Source organism: Pristiophorus japonicus, chromosome 14, assembly GCF_044704955.1.
Source record: "Pristiophorus japonicus isolate sPriJap1 chromosome 14, sPriJap1.hap1, whole genome shotgun sequence".
In the NCBI taxonomy this organism is placed as follows: Eukaryota; Metazoa; Chordata; class Chondrichthyes; family Pristiophoridae; genus Pristiophorus; species Pristiophorus japonicus.
Window position 1 is genome coordinate 25,342,081 of NC_091990.1, and position 22,342 is coordinate 25,364,422.

Sequence of the window (22,342 nt, forward strand, 5' to 3'; positions counted from 1 at the left end):
CGGATTCCCAAGGAAACAAAGGTAATCATCCAGGGCAGCCGACAACCAGGGGCTGGCAGTCCACGGAATAATCTCGGCTTTAAATTCAATGGATAGACAGTTTGATTTAACTGGGACACATACTTTTCTGATTTACTTTATGCCAGTTTGAACGTCAAAGGGACAGGAACAAAGCTGGACCGTGCCTGAAGCAGCTCTTCATCCCATTTAGAGTTGTGCATCTGACAGTACACTAAACCTCAGCTATTGGGTTATGGATACTGGCCCGTGCTCGGTATCATCAGAACCTCCAGAATTAGCAAAGTGGTTGGTCGTCTTAATTTTGCAAGTTTTAAAAACTTTTTGCAGATGGAATCGGTTTCACTTTTTGCTTATTTAGTAAAGCTGGTGATCATTCTTCAATTATCTGACAGTTAGAAGCAAACAAGGTGGTGGAGTGGGGGGGGGGGGAAAAAGGAGAGAAAGAAAAAGAGAAGCTGTCATTTGCCACCAAGCACAACAGAAATTTCTGGTGGAAGGCTAAAAATCATGAGAATGAGTGATTCCACTGTTTTGAGGTCCAGGCAAAAAAAAAAAAAGAGTAGGACATATGCAGCGAGTCTTGATTTCAACACAAGAATGTGGGGGGGGGGGGGGGGGGGGGGGGAGGGCGGGGGGGAAGGAGGAGGAGAAGGGGAAGGGGGAGGAAGTGCGTTACATTACATATTTAGAATTTTAGAAATGGACATTGCTCTCTGCACTTGTAGGGCCAGTGGCCATCAAAAAATACATTACTTTTTTTTTGGATTTGTTCATGGGATGTGGGCATCGTTGGCAAGGGCAGCATTTATTGCCCATCTCTAAATTGCCCTCAAGGTGGTGATGGTGGGGAGGCTTGTTGGGCCATTTCAGAGGGCAGTTAAGAGTCAATCACATTGCTGTGGATTTGGAGTCACATGTAGGTTAGACCAGGCAAGGACAGCAGATTTCCTTCCCTAAAAAAAGGACATTAGTGAACTAGATAGGTTTTTAATGACAATCCATTAGTTTCATGGTCATTATTACCGATACTAGCTTTTTATTCCAGATTTATTTAACTGAATTTAAATTCCCTAGCTGCCGAGGTGAGATTTGAATTCATGTCTCCAGATCACTAGTCCAGGCCTCTAGATTACTAGTCTAGCAACATAAATCACTGCTACCGTACCCCAAAGTAACCAAAGCTGGTCAGATCTATGCCCAAACAAATACACTGCACAGTATCAAAACATACAATGACAGAGACAGAAAGAGATTAACTGCAATAAGGGCTGTAAGTGACTGGAGGGCAGACATTAGATGAAATTCAATGCTGACAAATGAGAGGTGATGCATTCTACGAGGAATGAGGAAACATGCACCCGATGGTAAAACTTTAAGTACAGGAGCAGATACACAAATTTTAACGACAGATCGATAAACCTATTAAAGAAACCATCCCGGATCCTAGATTTTAATAAGTGGGGCGTGGAGTATAAAGGCATAAGAGGTACAGGTAACAGTAAACCCAACAAATCATTGGCTAGGCTGCAGTTAGAATACTCCACCCAGTTTTGGATGTCCTAGTTTAGGAACAATGACAAGGCCCTGATGACGACATTTACTAAAATCCCAGGGGTGAAGCTTCATTTATAAAGGAAAGACTAGAGAAACTGGATCTTCATTAGAAGAATGTTCAAGAGGAGATCTGATAGAAGTGTTCAAAATGATTGAGTTTTTTTTGCTAAGCTAAATCCATTGGTCAGTGAGTCAGTAACTAACTAGAGTAACTAATTTGAATCTTTGAACACAAAAATCTAGGCCGACACTCCAGGGCAGCACTGAGGGAGTTCAGCACAGTCAGAGGTGCCGTCTTTTGGATGAGAAGTTAAACTGAGGCCCTGTCTGCTTTCAGGTGGACATAAAAAGATACTACAGCACTATTTTGAAGAGCAGGGGAGCTATCCTCGGTGTCCTGGCTAATATTTATCCCTCAACCATCACTAATGACCAGATGATCTGTTTTTAATCATACTGCTGTTTGTGGAAGCTTGCTGTTCACAAATAGGCTGCCGCATTTCCTACATTACAACAGTGACTACACTTTAAAATGTACATCTTTGGCTGTAAAGCACGTTGGGATGTCATGAAAGGTGCTATATAAATGCAAGCCTTTCTTTTCCTGTCATGGCAAAAATTTACCACCAGTACAACAGAGATTAGCAGAAATGTGTGTGTTTTATTACTTGACACAGGGGTAATTAAGAGATGAAAACAGTGGAAGCAGAATCCAGAAGAGTTTTTAAAAAGGAATGTGGATAAATACTAGAAACAATAAACAATTTTTTTTTATATAAAGTGTGCGGGGGGCATGAGGAAGGGTAGAAGAATGGAATTAAGTGAATAGCTCTTTCAGAAAGCTGAATAATGTGACTGGCCTCCTGTACTGTAAAGTTCGGTAACTAGATCAGACAGCAATCCACCTCTTGAGTTTAAATTTCCTTTGTGGGAAGAGGACACTTCAAGGCTGGTGTGGAGAAAGTTTCTCATTTTGATTCACAGGATGTGTAGTACAGATCCTGTAACCCATCCCATGATAGTTTTAAATGGATGTACTGTCTGCAAATCTGATCTGACTAATACCAATGATTGTAAATAGAATACCCACACACACATACTCTTCAAAAGGCACACAACATGGATGGATCAGACATAAATACAGTGAAGAAAAGCACCACAGAGGATAATGAAAGACCATGAGAATTCCTGAATTTAACAGAGTTCCTAAATTAATGCTTTCCTGGCAGGCAACTCACCCCTTATCTTTTGAAAATGCTGTTGGTGTTCTATATAAAATATGGGCTGTTGTGTATTTACACACAAGCCAATCCTGTAGTAAAGCAACAGGAGCATGTGCCACAGCTGCTCAATATTGTTAAACGTCAGATAAATCAGCAGGTGAAGTACATCCCAGCAAGACTGTTCATAATAGGCACAACACTTACTGAATCAACAAGTTTAGCAAATAGATGAGATGGATAAACAGTCTCTATTAGTGCAAACAGTGTTGAGTATTAGTGTTGAGAAAGTGATGGGATCCCCAACATACATGTACCCTGGCTCGCTGGCAATCTTTCAGTAACCAAAGCAGAACACCTCTGTATAACACTTGCCACAATTCTCCACACAACCAAATTACCACCAATCGTACCATATCCAATTATGGGACCTGTTTCTTGTCTGAGCCTTGAGTTATGACCCCATCAAAAAGCAGAATGATGGACCCTTTCCCCAACCTGAAGATTTACTGGCACAAAAAGGAATCACTTGCATCAGAAATTGTCCGTTTATTTTTTCACAAGTTGAGGAATGTGATCTTGAAGGCACCCAATAAACATCCAGAATCACACGTGCTAAGGCTAGATTTGGATTTGGCCTGTTTATAGGGAACAGCAGCCTCTGCTTGCATCATAGCCCAATGTGTTTGTTTCCATGGAAAAATGGACAACAGGATCTCTGAAATGCTGGTAAAAATCCAGGAACCCCACTAAGTAAAACCGGCCACAGATTTAGAGCAATCGTGCACCTGTGGTCGTGGTAATTAGTTTACCACGGCAAGTCTTTCTTTGCAGTTTCTACAGATCTATTGTTCAGGCAAGAGAGACTTAATGCACTGCGACATCCTGTTATACTTTTGGTGCAGTGCAGCAAATTTGCACGAACAGCTCTGCAGGCAGTGAAATGCGGATTTGAGCAACATCACAGGAGTCTACCCCGAAATAGTAAATGCTCACCTTCATGGCTCGCTCGTAATCCCCTTTGAGGTTGTTGCTCTCGCACTTCAGTTTCTCTACGTCTAGGATCGGTAACCGCACACCATCCTCCAGACACTTTGCAACCTTCTCCTGCAGGCTGAAGGGAAGAGAGGAGGGATCACATGAAATCACACTGTCTGGTTACAGGACAGCATCAACAGTGAAGGAATACGAATCAGTACAGGACTTGTCACGCACCTCATTAATATGCACATTATCCGAATATTTAAGTGTACCAGTGATCCTTTTTGGGTGGCAAGGGGTCAGAAGTGGCATGTGGTCACCTTCAGTTGGGCATATGGAGCAGCAACACAACCCTACCTAGCCAGGGTAACCTTAGCGTTTCCATCAGAATAATCAAAGGGCTACGAAGAATAGCAATTAATGAGTGCTTACTTCAATCTCTTTTGATCAATCTCACAAATCACATTATTGATAGTGGGTGCCGATGGCACCATTGGCAGGTTCCCTAGTCATGGGAGTGAGAGGGAGCTCATCAGTAGCGAGCATCGTCTGCAAATGTAAAATCAGCTCCCCGACTTCAGATTTGTGCACAATTCTGAACTTATTCAAGAAAATCCCAATTATTTAGAATGTGTTTAGCACTTCAGCATTCTTCAGATATCTACATAAATGTCAGATGCAAATATCAGTCACTATAAATGCACCGCTGGTCACTCAGCATCCGAGAGAGAAGTGACAGGTTCCGGTATTGAATGGGACGCCATCTAAAATGCTGTCCTACCCTGAACCTTAGCTCCTGGCCGACCAATCAGGTAATGCCAACATTTCCTGTTTTACACCACAGCAGACAGATGGGGTGAGGGAGGGGTGGAAGAAATGGTCACCTGGTTTTACAATTAACTAATTCCAGTAGGTGTACGACAATCCACAGGATTGGACCAGAACAGTAAATGAGAGCGCCAGCCAGCAGGTTACTTTACCCATGAATTGTGGAGACCAACTCCATCTCCTTCTGCTTCTGATTCTCCAGGATACTGTCCTTTCCCCGACATTTCGCTTGAGCTTCCCCAAGTTTGCCCTCCAGATCTAGCACTGTACTCTGCAGCAGCTCAGCTTGCAGCTCCACATCCTTCAGCTGAAAAACAGAATCATTGATCTACAATATCCATACTGGCAGGACAGCATTGTATCCACGCTCCCACCAGTTTGGGCATGGTCCCCTGCATAGTTCCCGGGCTCAGGTTCGGCACCCCCACCAGCTCCCGGCTTGGGCACAGTTTTTCCCTAGGCCACGGATGCCGATGCCCCAACACTGCCCAAGCTCAGACCAGGGATCAAGCCTGGGACCTTCGTGTGCCAGACAGGATGATCCATTTCCCCACACTGCGAGCAGAAGCAGTGTCAGAGGGAGACTCTTTCCATCCACAAAGCTAGGCAGAGAAAATAAACATTTGCGCCCATCAGTTGGCAAATGCATGCATTGCTAAAAAGGTGAAACAACTAAAGTTAGTTTGGGATCAATATATGACCACAGGATTGACAGCACACACTCCATTTAACATATGCCTGGCTGTTTCCCCATAAAACTATTATCTTCCCCTGCTTCATAAACTGAAGCATACCATAATAGTGTCAGCTGTGGGTCGCACTCAGTTAGAAAGTTGTGGGTTCAACTCTCACTTCAGAGACTTGAGCATGAAAAATCTAGGCTGACACTCCAATGCAGTACTGAGAGCACTGCACTGTCAGAGGTGCCATCTTTTAGATGAGACGTTAAAACTGAGGTTCCATCTGCTCAAGTGGTCATAAAAGATCCCATGGCACTATTTCAAAGAGGACCAGGGGAGTTATCCCCGGTGTCTTGGCCAATATTTGTTCTTCAATCAACATTTAAAAAAAAGATTATCTGGTCATTAGCACATTGCTGTTTGTGAGAGCTTGCTGTGCGCAAATTGGCTGCCACATTTCAACAGTGACTACACTTCAAAAAGTACTTCATTGGCTGCAAAGCACTTTGACATGTCCAGTGCTCGTGAAAGGCGCTATATAAATGCATGTCTTTTGATATAAATGAAAGACACTGCACATGAATCAAGACTGGGGGAAACATGCAAAGAGCAGGGAATCACTGAGGTTATGAATGGGGGAGATTTACTGTATACTCATTATAAAGGGCCATATGGTGCTAAGCTCATTAGGCTCACTGTATAGCAAAGCAGCTGTCACTGATGCAAATTAAATCCAAACAAGCCAGAGAATATAAAACTATCCCTGTACACAATTATGAGCAGCAAGTAAAGCTCTGTAGTCTACTGCCACCACAAGATAGGAAACTGTACTTTCCTGGTCCTCAAGAGCATGCGGAGCCTGGCTCCCACCTGCGCAAGAACAGCACAGAAAGACGAGCTTGCATGTCTACAGCACAATCACTTCTTCAGGTCACCCCAAAGCACTTCACAGCCAATTAATTTCTTCTGAAGGGCAGGGTCAGTGATTCAGGAGAAACCTTTTGTTGGTGCTGATTAAGTGAGCTATGTTGGCCAGGACACCTGGAGAACTCCCCACTCCTCGAATAGTACCAGGGGATCTTTTCTGCCCATCTGAACAGGCGGGTGGGGCCCCGTGCAACACCTCGTCTGTTATACCAGTTACCAAGTCAAATTTTGGTTGTGGTGGAAGATTTGAAAGCCTCACCACCTGTGGTATGTTGTGCGTTTCAGTGCCTACCCTTCAAGTATTTAACACTACAACCCCGAGTAAGTGAAAGAGGTCACTTCACTGACAGTCCAGGGTCAGTCTCACCTGTCGGCTCTGCTTCTGATAGTCATCCAACGTGGGCAGATCTGCCAGGTACCGCTCCAGAGTTTCAACCCTCTGCTGCTTCTCTCGGTTCTGTTCGGCTTCTTTCTGACACTTCCGTTTCAGGTTGTTGATGTGTTTGTCACGGCCTCGGACCTGCAACAACAAAAACCAGAACAGCGAGTGACTGATGCTCTCGCCCGTAACCTAGAAGCATTGGGACCATTTATAACACCGACTGCTGCTCCAGCTAACTCAGTCGACCAAAATAAGGTGTGGGATTTTGTGGTAGTGTGACAACAGGTAGCACTGGACACATTAATACATTAAGAGCCTGTTAAATTTAACATTGAACAATGTTTTGCCTGTTTAAAAAAGTCAAGCCCATGGAAATGAACAACATGAGAATAAAATCTCCATGCATAAACCCATTTTCCAATGATGGGTAGTGGAAATCTAGAACTCGATCCCTAAAAGTCTATGGATGCTGCAGACAATTGGAGCTTTCAAGATGGAGACACAGATGTGTTAGGTAAGGTTATTAAATGATAAGGAGCAAAGGCAGGAAAATGGAGTTGAGGTATAGATCAGCCATGATCTAACTGAACAAATTTGAGAGGCTGAATGGCCTACTCGGTCCCAATGATAGCTGTCTGATAAAATAAATAAAACATTTGAATGAATTGCAAAAGTGTGGATTTATTCAATTAAGTGTGTACTGCCCCTCTCAAGCCCATGTGTCCAGCTCTTTTTAACAAGCATTTTGTCTCGGTGTGAAAATCACCAGTAACCAATTTAGTAACGTCTCAGTCTTTTCCACCTCATCAGGTTCTGGAACTCAAACACTTGGCAATCTGATGAGCACTTGTGGTTTTTTTTAGGTGGGAAAACCTTATCAGGCACTAATGCGCAAAGTTTGTGACACTTATAAAACTTACCTATATTTTGGAGACAAACCTTTTGGCAACAAACTGACAGAATACATCATTCTACGATAATAATGGAACCACCATGGTCTTGCTGATGACAGTAAGTTTTGATTGCCAGAGTGAAATTGCTAAACAGTTGGTTTATCAGACATTTTTCTTAAAATGTTGTGCTGCACTAAGTGTATATTGTAATACAACAAATGACACAAATACACTTATCCATAACTGGGTGACTTTTTAAAACCAATACTGTAATTGCAATCCTGTTTGTATCCCATGTTAGCTGTGGGCCAAACTTGATACAATAGTTAAAACAGAAAAGAATAGAACAGTTAAATGAACATTTGCTAAAAGTATTAATTTAATAGTTTTCCTCTGTAGCACAAACAGTCCATTCCCATTAGCTCAGGTAGCAAGGAAAGAAAAAACAAAAACACCTCAGTTAATGTTCCAAGTTGAATGGAACACAAAATAAAGCCATTACCAGCAAGCTAGACTATTCAGATTGTGGGACTGGCTGAATGGAACACAACATTTGATGGGAACAGGAGTTAACAAACATTAGTGTAGAAGCAGTCATGGCAGGTGAGAACATAAGAATTAGGAACAGGAGTAGACCATCTAGCCCCTCGAGCCTGCTCCGCCATTCAACAAGATCATGGCTGATCTGGCCGTGGACTCAGCTCCACTTACCAGCCCACTCTTCATAATCCTTAATTCCCTTATTGGTCAAAAATCTGTGATTTGAATACATTCAATGAGCTAGCCTCAACTGCTTCCTTGGGCAGAGAATTCCACAGATTCACAACCCTCTGGGAGAAGAAATTCCTCCTCAATTCGGTTTTAAATTGGCTCCCCCGTATTTTGAGGCTGTGCCCCCTAGTTCTAGTCTTCCCGACCAGTGGAAACAACCTCTCTGCCTCTATCTTGTCTATCCCTTTCATTATTTTAAATGTTTCTATAAGATCACCCCTCATCCTTCTGAACTCCAACGAGTAAAGACCCAGTCTATTCAATCTATCATAAGGTAACCCCCTCATCTCCGGAATCAGCCTAGTGAATCGTCTCTGTACCCCCTCCAAAGCTAGTATATCCTTCCTTAAGTAAGGTGACCAAAACTGCACGCAGTACTCCAGGTGCAGCCTCACCAATACCCTATACAGTTGCAGCAGGACCTCCCTGCTTTTGTACTCCATCCCTCTCGCAATGAAGGCCAACATTCCATTCGCCTTCCTGATTACCTGCTGCACCTGCAAACTAACTTTTTGGGATTCAAGCACTGCAGCATGTTGTAATTTCTCCCCATTCAAATAATATTCCCTTTTACTGTTTTTTCCCTCCAAGGTGGATGACCTCACATTTTCCAACATTGTATTCCAGCTGCCAAACCTTGGCCCATTCGCTCAACCTATCTAAATCTCTTTGCAGCCTCTGTGTCCTCTACACAACCCGCTTTCCCACTAATCTTTGTGTCATCTGCAAATTTTGTTACACTACACTCTGTCCCCTCTTCCAGGTCATCTATGTATATTGTAAACAGTTGTGGTCCTAGCACCGATCCCTGTGGCACACCACTAACCACCGATTTCCAACCCGAAAAGGACCCATTTATCCCGACTCTGCTTTCTGTTCGCCAAACAATTCTCTATCCATGCTAATAAATTTCCTCCGACTCCGCATACCTTTATCTTCTGCAGTAACCTTTTGTATGGCACCTTATCGAATGCCTTTTGGAAATCTAAATACATCACATCCATTGGTACACCTCTATCCACCATGCTGGTTATATCCTCAAAGAATTCCAGTAAATTAGTTAAACATGATTCCCCCTTCATGAATCCATGTTGCGTCTGCTTGATTGCACTATTCCTGCTATTGATGTCCCGCTATTTCTTCCTTAATGATAGCTTCAAGCAGTTTCCCCACGACAGATGTTAAACTAACCGGCCTAGTTACGTGCCTTTTGTCTGCCCCTTTTTTTTTGGTAAAAACAGAGGCATTACATTAGCTGCTTTCCAATCCGCTGGTAACTCCCCAGAGTCCAGAGAATTTTGGTAATTATAACGAATGCATCTGCTATAACTTCCGCCATCTCTTAATACCCTGGGATGCATTTCATCAGGACCAGGGGACTTGTCTACCTTGAGTCCCATTAGCCTGTCCAGCACTACCCCCCTAGTGATAGTGATTATCTCAAGGTCCTCCCTTCCCACATTCCCGTGACCAGCAATTTTTGGCATGGTTTTTGTGTCTTCCACTGTGAAGACCGAAGCAAAATAATTGTTTAAGGTCTCAGCCATTTCCACATTTCCCATTATTAAATCCCCCTTATCATCTAAGGGACCAACATTTACTTTAGTCACTTCCATTTTAAATATCCTGCACCTATTTTCTATGTTTCTATGTCTAAAAGCTTTTACTATCTGTTTTTATGTTTTGCACAAGTTTACTTTCATAATCTAGCTTTCCTTTCTTTATTGCTTCCTTATTCATTCTTTGCTGTCGTTTAAAATTTTCCCAATCTTCTCGTTTCCCACTAACCTTGGCCACCTTATACGCATTGGTTTTTAATTTGATACTCTCCTTTATTTCCTTGGATATCCACGGCTGGTTATCCCTTCTCTTACCACCCTTTTTCACTGGAATATATTTTTGTTGAGCACTATGAAAGAGCTCCTTAAAAGTCCTCCACTGATCCTCAATTGTGTCCCCGTTTAGTCTGTGTTTCCAGTCTACTTTAGCCAACTCTGCCCTCATCCCACTGTAGTCCCCTTTGTTTAAGCATAGTACGCTCGTTTGAGACACTACTTCCTCACCCTCAATCTGTATTACAAATTCAACCATACTGTGATCACTCATTCAGAGAGGATCTTTTACTAGGAGATCGTTTATTATTCCTGTCTCATTACACAGGACCAGATCTAAGATAGCTTGCTCCCTTTAGGTTCTGTAACATACTGTTCTAAGAAACAATCCGATATGCATTCTATGAATTCCTTCTCAAGGCTACCCCGTGCGATTTGATCAGACCAATTGATATGTAGGTTAAAATCCCCCATGATTACTGCCGTTCTTTTTTCACATGCCTCCATTATTCCCTTGATTGTTGTCCGCCCCACCGAGAAGTTATTATTTGGGGGCCTATAAACTATACCTACCAGTGACTTTTTCCCCTTACTATCTCTAATCTCCACCCACAATGATTCAACATTTTGTTCATTAGAGCCAATATCGTCTCACAACTGCCCTGATATCATCCTTTATTAAGAGCTACCCACCCTCATTTCCCTCTTGTCTATCTTTCCGAATTGTCAAATACCCCTGTATGATTAATTCCCAGTCTTGGCCACCCTGCAACCACATTTCTGTAATGGCCACCAAATCATATCCATTTGTAATGATTTGTGCCGTCAACTCATTTACTTTATTTCGAATGCTGCGTGCGTTTAGGTAGTGTTTTAATACTAGTTTTTAAACCGTTCTTTTTAAGTTTTGACCCCTGCTGCAGTCCCTTTATATTCATACATATTGTCCCTTCCTATCACCTTGTGGTTTACACTTACCCCAATGCTACTCTGCTCTGTTACTCCTGCCTTTTGCATTCTTTCTTGGGGTCCTGGTTCATCTGAACTTTCCCCCACTCTAACTAGCTCAGAGCCCTCTCCTGGGTTCCCAATACTCCTCGCATTGAGGCACCGAGCTTTCATGCTTGCCTTTTTATTACATTTTGACCCTTTAGAATTTTGCTGTACAGCCCCAGGAGGGCAGAGACAACGCTTCAAGGACACCCTCAAAGCCTCCTTGAAAAAAATGCAACATCCCCATCGACTCTTATCGCTGGCCCAAGACCAAAGTGGAGGAGGAGCATCTGAAGGCATCGAACATCCAAGTCTCTTCGCCAGGAGCACGCAGAAGCCAAGCACAAAAAGCAGAGGAGCAAATGATAAATCAAGCACCCCATTCCACCCATCCCTCCAACTACCATTGGCCCCACCAGTGACAAGACTGTAGATCCCATATTGGTCTGTCAAGTCAGTATGGTGGCTGATGTGCAACGGCCATCACACGTTAAAAAAAAATCCACGCACAGGCATCTTCCACCCTTCAATATGTAGTTCGGGACCTGGAATATTAGGTCCTTCATTGAAGCACCTGTGAATTCATCCTTTTTTGGCGTGGAAGCAAGTCATCCTCGATACCTGGGACTGCCACATCAGTCACCTTGGAACTCTTTAGTGTGGAAGCAAGTCATACTCAACTCCAGGGGGAGTGCCCAAGACGAGAAGCCCCATCTCACATTCAAATGTTACTTGTATGCCTGTCACAATCAAAAAAGTAGTTTAAGAGGAAATGTCTAATGGGCAGGTGGGCAATTAACTGGATTAACCAAACCAGAGCATTACCCAGTTTCTGCCACTGGAGGGCACCAGGATTGTACCCAACCTCACTGTCATTACAAGTGTATGGCACCACTCAGTGGTAGGATATAGCACTGCGCAAGTTTGGTCAAAGTGCATCCATCAGATAGAAGGCAATCCAGGAAGGTCTTGAGCTTTATGGGCCACTTATAAAATTTAAAGCAAGGTTCCTGCACATTTGGATATATAACACGCTGTGGTTACATACAAATCTTGGTGTTTTGATTAAATGGATAAATCTTCAATGAAGCCTTTGCAAACTGCGAGGCTCAAAGAAGAAAAAGCAGAGAGATGTCTGGCTTTGTGAATAGAATTGCCAAGGCTCACTGCACACCACCCCCCCCGCCACCCCAAACCAAGTGCCCCTGCACTACACTTACCTTTTCTTCCATTCTCTTCATTTCATCAGTGTGCTTCTGAGTACTTTCTTTGAGACTCTCATTCAGTCGACGAATCTCTACTTCTGCCACTGCTAGTTTTTTCTCCATCTCGGATTTTTCATTACTCAAAGCTTCTGTCCGCTCTGCGTACTGTGCCCGCAAGAAAGCATTTTCCCGTAGAGATTCCTGTAAAACAGAAGCAAATTCCCAATTGCTTTTTGGACACACTAGGATCCCACTCATATCTGCATTCCATCATTTTGAAAATGGAAAGGCTCAAGTCTGTTAACCTCCAAGTTTCATTGGGAGTACACATATACAAAGTCAGTAATGGCCTTCATAAAGAAACGCCACCACACTGGTGGCATGTAATCACCATTACACCATGGGTGGGCCAATCATACCCAACCCTCCATCACACAGCTCTCATTGTCACTCCTCCCTCCTCCTCCCCTACCCACTTTCTGGAGCTACACGATATAAATACATAGACTGAAAGAAGACCACTTTTGCCAACCATGCAACTGCATTACACTTAGTTGCATTTATAAAATCTATATATTCTAGAAATATGTAACAGACACAATGGGTCGAATGGCCTCCTTCTGGCTGTAAGATTATATGCAATACCAGAGTGCACACTTGCTGAAATCTCATCTCTATTTTATATACCAACTACAATCACTGCTCCTCTGAACTTTCCTCTAGTTCCTTCCAAGCTCCAAATACTTGTCCTACATGCTTTTGTTCCCGTGTTGAATTCAGAACACACACTAGCTCCTACTACAACTCATTCTTTCCCAGGAACTCATCTTCAGATTTCCTTTCCCCAACACTTCAGGCTTCTAAAACATCCCCTAATCACCACTTTGTCATGTGCCTCTTCTACTTGGAAGTTCGTGTTAGACTTCAGCTCTTGACCTAGGTATCACCATTTCAGCAGTACCTGCAGTCGGAGTATGCAGACATCACTGAGTGGAACAGGACGGCCCAGCAGAGCACTGTGCATCTGTAATTCACTCTCCCTCATCTTCTGCTCCAGCTGACAGATCTGCTGTTTCTGCCTGCAATGCCGTGCAAAGGAACAAAACAAGGACAAAATGTGATTGATATCACCCGTCCAACATGTTTTTAAAAAGCTCACAAACTCAAACAGCACTAGACTAAAGAGTTTTCTTCCCTTCTTTACTATGTGGGACCAATTGATTAGCTGCATACAGTAATGATGTGCACATGGAAATGGAAGACATACTGCAAGTACACAGCATGGTGTGTTAGCAGTGATTCTCAAACATTTTTGATTGAAGAACCCTTTTCCAAATCAATTAGTAATCATGAACCCCATCTAAATTACAATACTGTACTATATAATATTCATGAAAATGTTGCATGTAAAGAGTGTTTTAATAATGCTTTTAAGAAAACAAGTAGCACACTCGCCTCAGTCAGAAGGTTGTGTGTTCAAGTCCCACTCCAGGGACTTGAGCACATAAATACAGGCTGACACTCCAGTGCAGTACTGAGGGAGTGCTGCACTGTCAGAGGTGCCTTCTTTCAGATGAGATGTTAAATCGAGGCCCTTGCTGCCCTCAGGTAGACATAAAAGATCCCATGGTACTATTTTGAAGAAGAGCAGGGGAGTTATCCCCAGTGTTCTGGCCAATATTTATCCCTCAATCAACATAAAAACAGATTATCTGGTCATCATATTGCTGTTTGAGAGCTTGCTGGCCAAGGTGAGCAAAGGCACAAGCACCCATGCACATGCAGGGATGCTGCTGGAAACATAACTCACCGCTGCACTGTCCCACTGGCATGGGCATGTTCTGTAACCACTGCAGGCGTTTGTGTGAACACATTCAGGCACATGTTTGAAGGGCCCTGCAGCCATTCGGGACAGGGTCACGGAGAGAGGAATGGGCTCAACCGGCAGAGTGCTGGTTGCAAAGTGAGCGAGAGCTGTGGGCCCGAGGACTTGGGCCCACCAATTGAGAATAATTCACAAGAACTGAATCCACATTGAATTTATAAAGAGGTGCAGGCTTGACATTACCTTTGGCTGTGGACCCACTGGAAAGTCTCTACGGACCCCAGTTTGAGAAACACTGTTGGGACACTCCTTCAGACAAGAGCTGATATCCAGTCAGCCTAGTCAAGTGCAACTGCTCTCTGGCATGTACAAGGATCCTGGTAAAATTCGGTGCCAGTCCCAATTCCTTACACCACAACTGATGCTCAGAAATTAGCACAAATTGCCATTAGATCAGAAGGGCCACAAGGATGGCTGCTGTGGAAAATGGGTAGGTCATGTGGTGCTCAGATTTGGGAGGGGTTGGTGGGTGACATGGTTGAGGCAATGCCAAAGGAGCTTTTGTCTGCATCCAAACCTGCTGTACTTGACTTGAGCACGTGATAGAGCTTGCAGAGGGAACTTTACTCTGCAATTGACCCAGAAGTGCTAGATAGGGCACAGCAAATGGAACTTCACTGTTTCTAACCCACGCTTCACTTGACCAGAGAGCATTTGGCACCAATACATGGGTGGGAGTGTTCCTGTCTGACAACTAACCCAGAGGAATGCATTTTTATTAAAACCTGGAAGAGTGCACATACCTTTCAATCACCATCTCCTTCTCTTTCAACAAGCTCTCATTTGCTTTTATCAGTGGGTCCCATTTGTTAGGTTGCTGATGTGCATAAGTGGGATAGGCAGTAGGGTACTGCTGGGATCCATGGTTCAAAAACTATGGGGAGAGGGAGGACAAAGAATGGTTAAACCTATTGGAAGCCAGGTTTATTGGTACTGAGCATTGCTACCACCATGATCCTCATTCGTCAACAGGAAGATTGCTTCAGATTGAAAACAGCTGTTTTCAGAGACAGGTCTCCAAAAGAATGCTCGAGATCCGCGTGAAACTCAAAAAAGGAACAAAGCACAATAGTCCGTGATTGACCAGTTGCGTAGGGCTAACATAAGAACACAATAGATTTCCAGGGACATATACCAACACACCCTTCGGAAAGGAAATACCCAGATAGTCAGACCACTCCTCGTTATTCAACAAATTAGAGATAGGTTTCAGTGGAGAACCCCACCTAATCTTAGACAGATGTTGGAGCTGTAGGGAATGACCGAGTGAGTGACTGGAGTGTTTGAGAGGTTAGGAGGCAGCTGCTGCACGAAAACGGTTCAGGAGTCAGTAGAAATGGTGCCGCACATCTTCCCCTCCTTCCCCTTCCCTTCCCTTTTGAGGCAAAAATTGCAACACAAACTGAACATATTTCATTACCTGCATTTGCTCCACTTGTAGCTGAAGACTCTCCAATTGCTGCTGTTGCCATGCAGTCAGGTCACAAGGTCTATCATTAGATCGAATGTCAAACTGTTTCCCATGCACTCGTTCCCTTAGCCACATTGGAGTCCAAAGAGTTTGCGGTGCTTGTAAACTATGGAGTCCTTCAGGAACAGAGCCTCCAACATTAGGATGCAAACAAACTCTCTGTCCTAACAGCCCGCTGTTGGCAGGTGCAGCTTTGCTCTCGGGCAAAGATTTAAAAGTCATATCATAGTTACTGCAGCTATCCTTGCCTCCAGCACCATTGAGGTCATGCAGTGTCTCACCCTCACTACATTCCTGGAATCTGTACCTGGGATCACCGTAGATGGTGTCCATAAAAGCAGACTGATTCAAGGTTGGTTCAACGTTAGGAGTTTCAAATTTTCGCACCATCTTCTCCAATCTCAGATGTTCGCTATTTGGGTACGAAGAGTAATCAAGCACATTCGATGTAGGTCTGCAGCGATTTATTGAATCGACAGATAAAGGTTTAACACTAGTAGAAGATTCTGCCATTTCACTGGCCCTGGTCTCAAAGTTGGAAACATCTACCCCATTGGACAACAAAGACCATTTCTTCCCCGATCTTTGATCTCTTGTATCTGAGGGACTACTCGACTGTCCGGATACAGAACTGAAGCCTGGATCACCTACTGGATGGAGATTAGATGGAGAGTTGCCAGAGGTGGAAGGCATAACATGGGCGGTGGGGATGATGGACTGTGAGCGGATGGGTTTGAAGGAAGAACTCCCACTGGAGCTGCAGAAATCTATGGAAGGTGAAAGGAAAAAGTAAAGGTAAGCTAAAAATCAATTTATCCAAAGAATAGTCACAATTACCACGACGCAGGGCTCGGTGATAACTGCTCAGTAAAACAAGTGGTTCTTTGGATTTATCTATCAGAGCTTCTTTTCATGTGACTAATTCCTCAAACATTTGTACTACATGATCACACACAAATGTCTCAATCCAGTTAATCCAAAATAATCAAAAAATCTAAAAGTAAAATTAAACCCTTTTGGGTACAAATGAACAAAAATAATGAACTGACCCCTCCCGATTCTGCTTAGCCCAACACCCCAATGATTTAATTTTGCACCTGAAGAATTCAAGATTGTTGCCAGCTATTTGTCACCGTGTGGATCATGGCATTTTAGGAAATGTTAGTTATGTTGCAGGAGTTTAATTTGTATATCATTTACCATTCATTTATTTACCTCAAATAAATGAATGGTAAATGAACCTCAAAAAACCACTGAACAGTTTTGCTGCATTGTAAAGAAAAACTGTACCCCAAAAGCACATGGCAGAAATTCAGGAGTCTCACTCAAGAATGACACTCTGCCCTATCTCTGCATTTATACAGTACTACACAAATTTAACTTTACACACACTAAAATTTAGTATAAATGCATCCAATGTGAATTTTCTCTAATGCAGCAAAACTAATTGCATTGTGTGCTTTGAGTCTGTCAAATGAGTGAGAGGTAAATGATATCCAAGTGCCTCCTCCCACAACACAACTATGAAGTGATCTAAAATGTCCTCTTCCAGAAGTCTTGCTCCAGTCTGGTCAAGTTCCAATTTAAGCTGCATTTACACTATAACTGCTACTGGTGCAACGTGGACTTTAAACACGTGAAACTACATCCGGTGAAAGCATGCCGTTTCTAACGAGTGAAATGCAGAAAGTAGTAAAATTTAGTTTTCAGGAATCTGTTGATATTTGCTCTTCACAGACAGAAAATGAGGCTGCACATTCAGCCAGATTACCAGGGCTGGCCATTTCAAAGATGTATAATATTTTACATCCAATTGGTTGCGTGAATAAATGTATCAGGTTTTGAAAGTAGAATAAATTTAAATTTGCAGTTTAACACTTCAGATAAGTTGCAACACAGAACGAGTTTCCATTAGTAATAGACTGGCCCCCTCAGAGGCTGTACTCCTTCGACAAGCTGATCAGACACAGAATAAAGGACTGTACCAAAATACAGGAACAAACCTTCAATTATAATTCTCTATGCAGCCCCTAGTTGCAACATTCATTTCAAACAATTGTAGATATTAAATGATCAAGTATTTTTCCCAACAGTATCCATGGAAAAACAAACTATTTTTAGACACTCATCGACAGGAGCTTCAGATAGCTACAGGCTAGATTATTAATGGGAGACTGAGCTTCACTCATGAAGTTTATTTTAAAATAGTTACACGATTCATTAAAAGCCAAACACAAAACTGGCAATGAGGTCAGAAATGCCAATATCCTATTTAGAATCTTACCGTCATAAATCTCTGGAATGCAACACCTAATCTACAATAAAATCCATATGTACAACACCGACATTTGAAAAATAGTGAGAAACAAATGAATGTCCCAGCTTTCACCTTGAACATCAGCTTTGCTCAGACATGCAAATAGTTGCTGATCAATAGTACAAGTGAAACTAACTATTCGTATCAAACAGAGTGGCTGGTTTGGGGGCGGGAGGGGGAGGGGAGAGGAGAAATGAGTACACCTCGTTCTATTTTGTCAGCGAGAACATTGGCAAAAAAAGGGTTGCTGGTATAATTAGCACTGCGTCTCAAGTTTCACGAATGGAAATGCAGAGCTTGTATGAGGTCCCATTAACTCAGTCAGACTTAGAGATACAGCAAAATATTCCCTGGGGTCAACCCATGGATTTCACAAACACAAAAAGATGTTTATGAATTGCTAATAGAATTTCTGGTATTTTAGAAATGTACACAATTTCCAAACTTGCTCAATGCCAGATCTTAAAAAGAAAAATGCAGAGCAAGTCTTTCAGCATCAAGAGAATGAGCGAGATATTAATATTTCAGGCACAGACCTTTTATCACAACAGTGCTGTGAATTGCTTACATTTCATGATTTTGTTCAGGTTTTCAGCAATTGCAAATTTTTCTTTTAATGCCTTGATATTTAAATGGTTTTGGGGGCTTCAGTATAATTGCAAATCATGTTATTAAAATAGCTTATGAATTTAATCAGTAGGAACAGCATTAACCATCCCACCGTCACCTGTCCAGCACAGGCTAAAGCACAAGCAAGGCCACATTACATGACCAGCACTGGCGAGAATACAGCTGGACCAAGACAAACATACTACATCAAGTTCAGATTCTTAAGCAGGCATGGTGTGGTATTTCGATTTCCTGCACAAATGTACTACAAAGTACAACACTGTCAGATATTACAGATCAACTCCGAGTGCCTGCCAGTATGGACGCAGAACATTTCAGCACATCTCCAGTTTAGTTTCAAGTACATGTTATCCCTATTTAGGACTCCTTGCACCATAGATCATTCTGTAAGTGAGAAGGCAAGAAAGGATACTCGCTCCCACCTCCAACTAATGTATACTAAGTGGCTCGGAGCCCAGACTGCTTCAACTCAGACTGGCACCTCCCCCCATGATACTGGCAAGATCAAGGTGGTATCACAGGGAAATGAGCGACTATGCTGCTAGATTCAGCTCCAACATGGTTATAATTGAACATTTTTTTTTCAGGTCTATAGCCAGGCAGTCATGCAATATCCAAAATATATGAATGAGCCAAGACATACAATGACAGAGGTTAGATATTTTATGACAAAAGCAAATATTCAATTTCTAAATGCCAATAATATTGTGACATTCAAATAGTCTATCAGTAATCATAGCCCTGAGAGAACAGGTACTGGCACCAAAAGCAAAGCACCCATTTCTGAGAGTCCATTGGTGAATGTTGTGCCAACTCAATGCTGCTGCCTCTTCTACCAATTATATGCAATGGTGCATCCAAGCAATTCTACTTTACAACAGTTTGCCACACAACCCACCCCAGTCATTAGCATAAAGTATTTTGAGAAGAGGCTATGTTATACACCAGTTGTGCCCACAGGAGAGTCCGACTGTAGACTTGTATCTAGCTTGAAAAACAATGATTACATACCGATTTTACCACAGTCTGTGGTACGCATACTTTGTACTAGTCAGCCATTCCATTTACAATTACATGCTTTTGGCAGCTTATTTTCTCTACCCAATAGTGACTCACTCTTGGAGACACTCCTTCACCAATATTGGCACAGTCTGAAGAGCCTCCATTACAAATATTGGCATAGACTGTACCAACATTTGGGTGCAAGGGTCTCCAGGAGCCAGTCATTGAAGGAAGGGTCTCCAGATGCCAGTCATTTTTCAAGCATGGTAAATCAGTTGAGGCTGTAGTATGGGATGGTATAATTCAGTGCTGAGTTATGAAGAGGAAATATAAAAAAAGGACTATCAGGTTCAGCTGTGATGTCCCACCTAGAAAAAAAAAAGTCACTGCCAACATGAGGGGACAGTCAGTCAGGTATATCACATTTTCACATGTCTGTTTCCAGGATTGAAAGAAAGACAGGTGTTGCCCCATCAAGTCTAGAAAGACATGTGAAAACACTGAATATGAATTCCTTCGGCAAAGTTTAGTGACTGCTTGCCATGACCACAAGTAGCAATTAAATTAATTTGTTTTTTGGTGGTGTTGGTTGGGGGAACAATGTTGGTTTCTACACCAGGAAAACACCCCATCATGTGATCTTTAACATCCACCTGAACAGGCAGACAGTATGGTATAAGGCAGTCCCTCGTATAGAGGATGACCCGATTCCACACCAAAAAGGGATGAGTTCACAGGAGGTTTCAATGAGGGACCCGACAACCCAGTTTAATGCCCATCTGAAAGACGGCACGCAGTGCTGCACTCAAGTGTCAGCCTAGGTTATGTGGTGGCGTGGAGGCTGAAACCACAAATTTGCAACTCAGGCGACAGGGCTACTACTGGCCGAGCCAAGCGACAACCATTTACACACGTCAATGTGCAAGTTTCAAACACAATCACGAGCCAAAAAAAGATAACTACACTACATGCAAGTTTTTGTTTGTTAATTTTCTCCCCCCTCTCAAGGCATTATCTACATCTAGCTGTCTGCCAGAACCTCATCGTGAATGTCAGTTTTACTAATGAGGCAACACAGCGGAGTCCAATCCAGTCCTCACATTTATATTCAGTAAACTATTATAAACCATGGCTGATTTTCGCCCTGCCTAACCCAGGGTCACTATTGCAACGGAGATCAACGGACTAGACGCTGACAATGAACGGATCCTGGGATCTTCAAGGTTCAGTTAGAGTCTGGGGCAGAACTCAGTTCTTTTATTTGATTAACACATGTGGAAAGCAGCCTAAAACCTCAAAGCACTTATGCAGACAGCTCTTTCCCCCGTGTATTTCTAAATCAACTCACCGTCTGTGCTATCAGAACAAGATGTTCCCAAAGCAGTGTCCCCACTGTCAGCTGTACTGGGCCGCCTTTCCGTCCTGCGTTGGAACTTTTCAGAAATTATTGGCGTCTGCCACTCAGTTTCACAATAACTTCCTCTCTGTACATCAGAATCTGGGAAAAGGGAAAGGATTCATTTTAAAATTAGTACATACTTTTTCATGATAGAATCGAAATGCAACTAACTTTGGTCGATTGCATAACTGATCAAAATGCATGCAATGGTTAGTAATGGTGTTGAATAGTTTGTAAATCCCTATATAAATGGATGGGAGATAGAAAGGTATGGAATGTGTGTGTGAATGCAATGATCTTGCACCCCCAGCAAGGAAGCTGTGTGGGTAGGGAGCAGAGGTTGGAGACTAGGTTATTACATTGTCATGCTGGTTTTCTGATCCATGTTCCCCTTGAGCATGGCTCCCCATTGGGAGTGCTGGATTGCTGAACTTATCTACTTTACTGTTCACTTACGTTCCTACCATCAATGCAGTGGCTTACACTAACTAATTGTTTATACAACTCATTCCACTTAATACACATGAACAGAAACAAGGCAACATGGATTTTTCCCTAGGTTCCAAGTTTCCCAGAGGAAATGTCTGATCACTTTGGTATCAGAATGATTACAGCATAGGAGGCCATTGTACACTGGAAAATTATTGCAGCATGACATGTTTAATACAAGAGGTCGACAAGGATGAACACATCCAAAGTGCAGGGATTAGATTAAAGAGTGACTATTACAAACTGCTTGCTGTGAGCAGGAGACTGTTGCTTCAAATCCAGCAAACTTCCCTGTTACTTTGCAGAAACAATGGGCCCCAAATTTGGCCCACCGTTTTTTCAGCACACTCGAGATGCACCGACTTGCTAGGCTCAAAACGGCACCAAAGAGATGTCCCCAGATTCTGGCTGCTCCATCAACTCTCCTGGGGCTTGGCGTGGCGGAGCTAGGGCTCTGCGTGAGAAAGTGCCGGCAGCTGTCCGCATGCACATTAGAGCATTTGCGCATGCGCAGTAGCTCCTCCCATGATGATGCGTGCTGCAGCATGGGACCCGATGTGTCCCGCCCCTATCCCGGGCCGAGTGGTCTCTCGCACCGGCAGCCAGTGTTGTGCGAGCCCAGCCTACGCGTGTGCACATGCGCGCTCTGCAAGCCCAGCCCCCTGTCCATTGATTCCTGCAGCCTGTGTGTTGTGTGAGCCCAGCCCAGCCTGCCTGTGCGTGTGTTCTGCGAGTCTGTGGTCGGTTCCCTGTGCTCTCCTGCCCGGTCGTCCTGCCCGCACTTATCCCCGGCCAAGTGGTCTCTCGCACTGGTCGGTCTGCTGACTTCCCAGGCCAAGTTAGGAAGGTAGGACTTAAGTTT

The 22,342-nt window shown here is 43.2% G+C and overlaps 1 protein-coding gene across 3 annotated transcripts in view; it reads right to left on the minus strand.

The window, feature by feature from the left end:
- The window catches only part of cep85 (centrosomal protein 85), a 62,376-nt gene that overhangs the window by 13,718 nt on the left and 26,316 nt on the right, over positions 1-22,342 (minus strand). For 2 of the 3 annotated variants that reach the window (XM_070898997.1, XM_070898998.1), the window contains exons 3-10: positions 20,941-21,090; positions 15,593-16,410; positions 14,916-15,046; positions 13,249-13,366; positions 12,303-12,488; positions 6,579-6,731; positions 4,757-4,911; positions 3,792-3,909 (exon numbers count right to left, since the gene is read on the minus strand). In XM_070898997.1, the coding sequence (XP_070755098.1) occupies positions 3,792-3,909; positions 4,757-4,911; positions 6,579-6,731; positions 12,303-12,488; positions 13,249-13,366; positions 14,916-15,046; positions 15,593-16,410; positions 20,941-21,090 (1,829 nt within the window). The remainder of the gene's footprint in view (positions 1-3,791; positions 3,910-4,756; positions 4,912-6,578; positions 6,732-12,302; positions 12,489-13,248; positions 13,367-14,915; positions 15,047-15,592; positions 16,411-20,940; positions 21,091-22,342) is intronic. The other variant, XM_070898999.1, reaches the window with a different exon arrangement.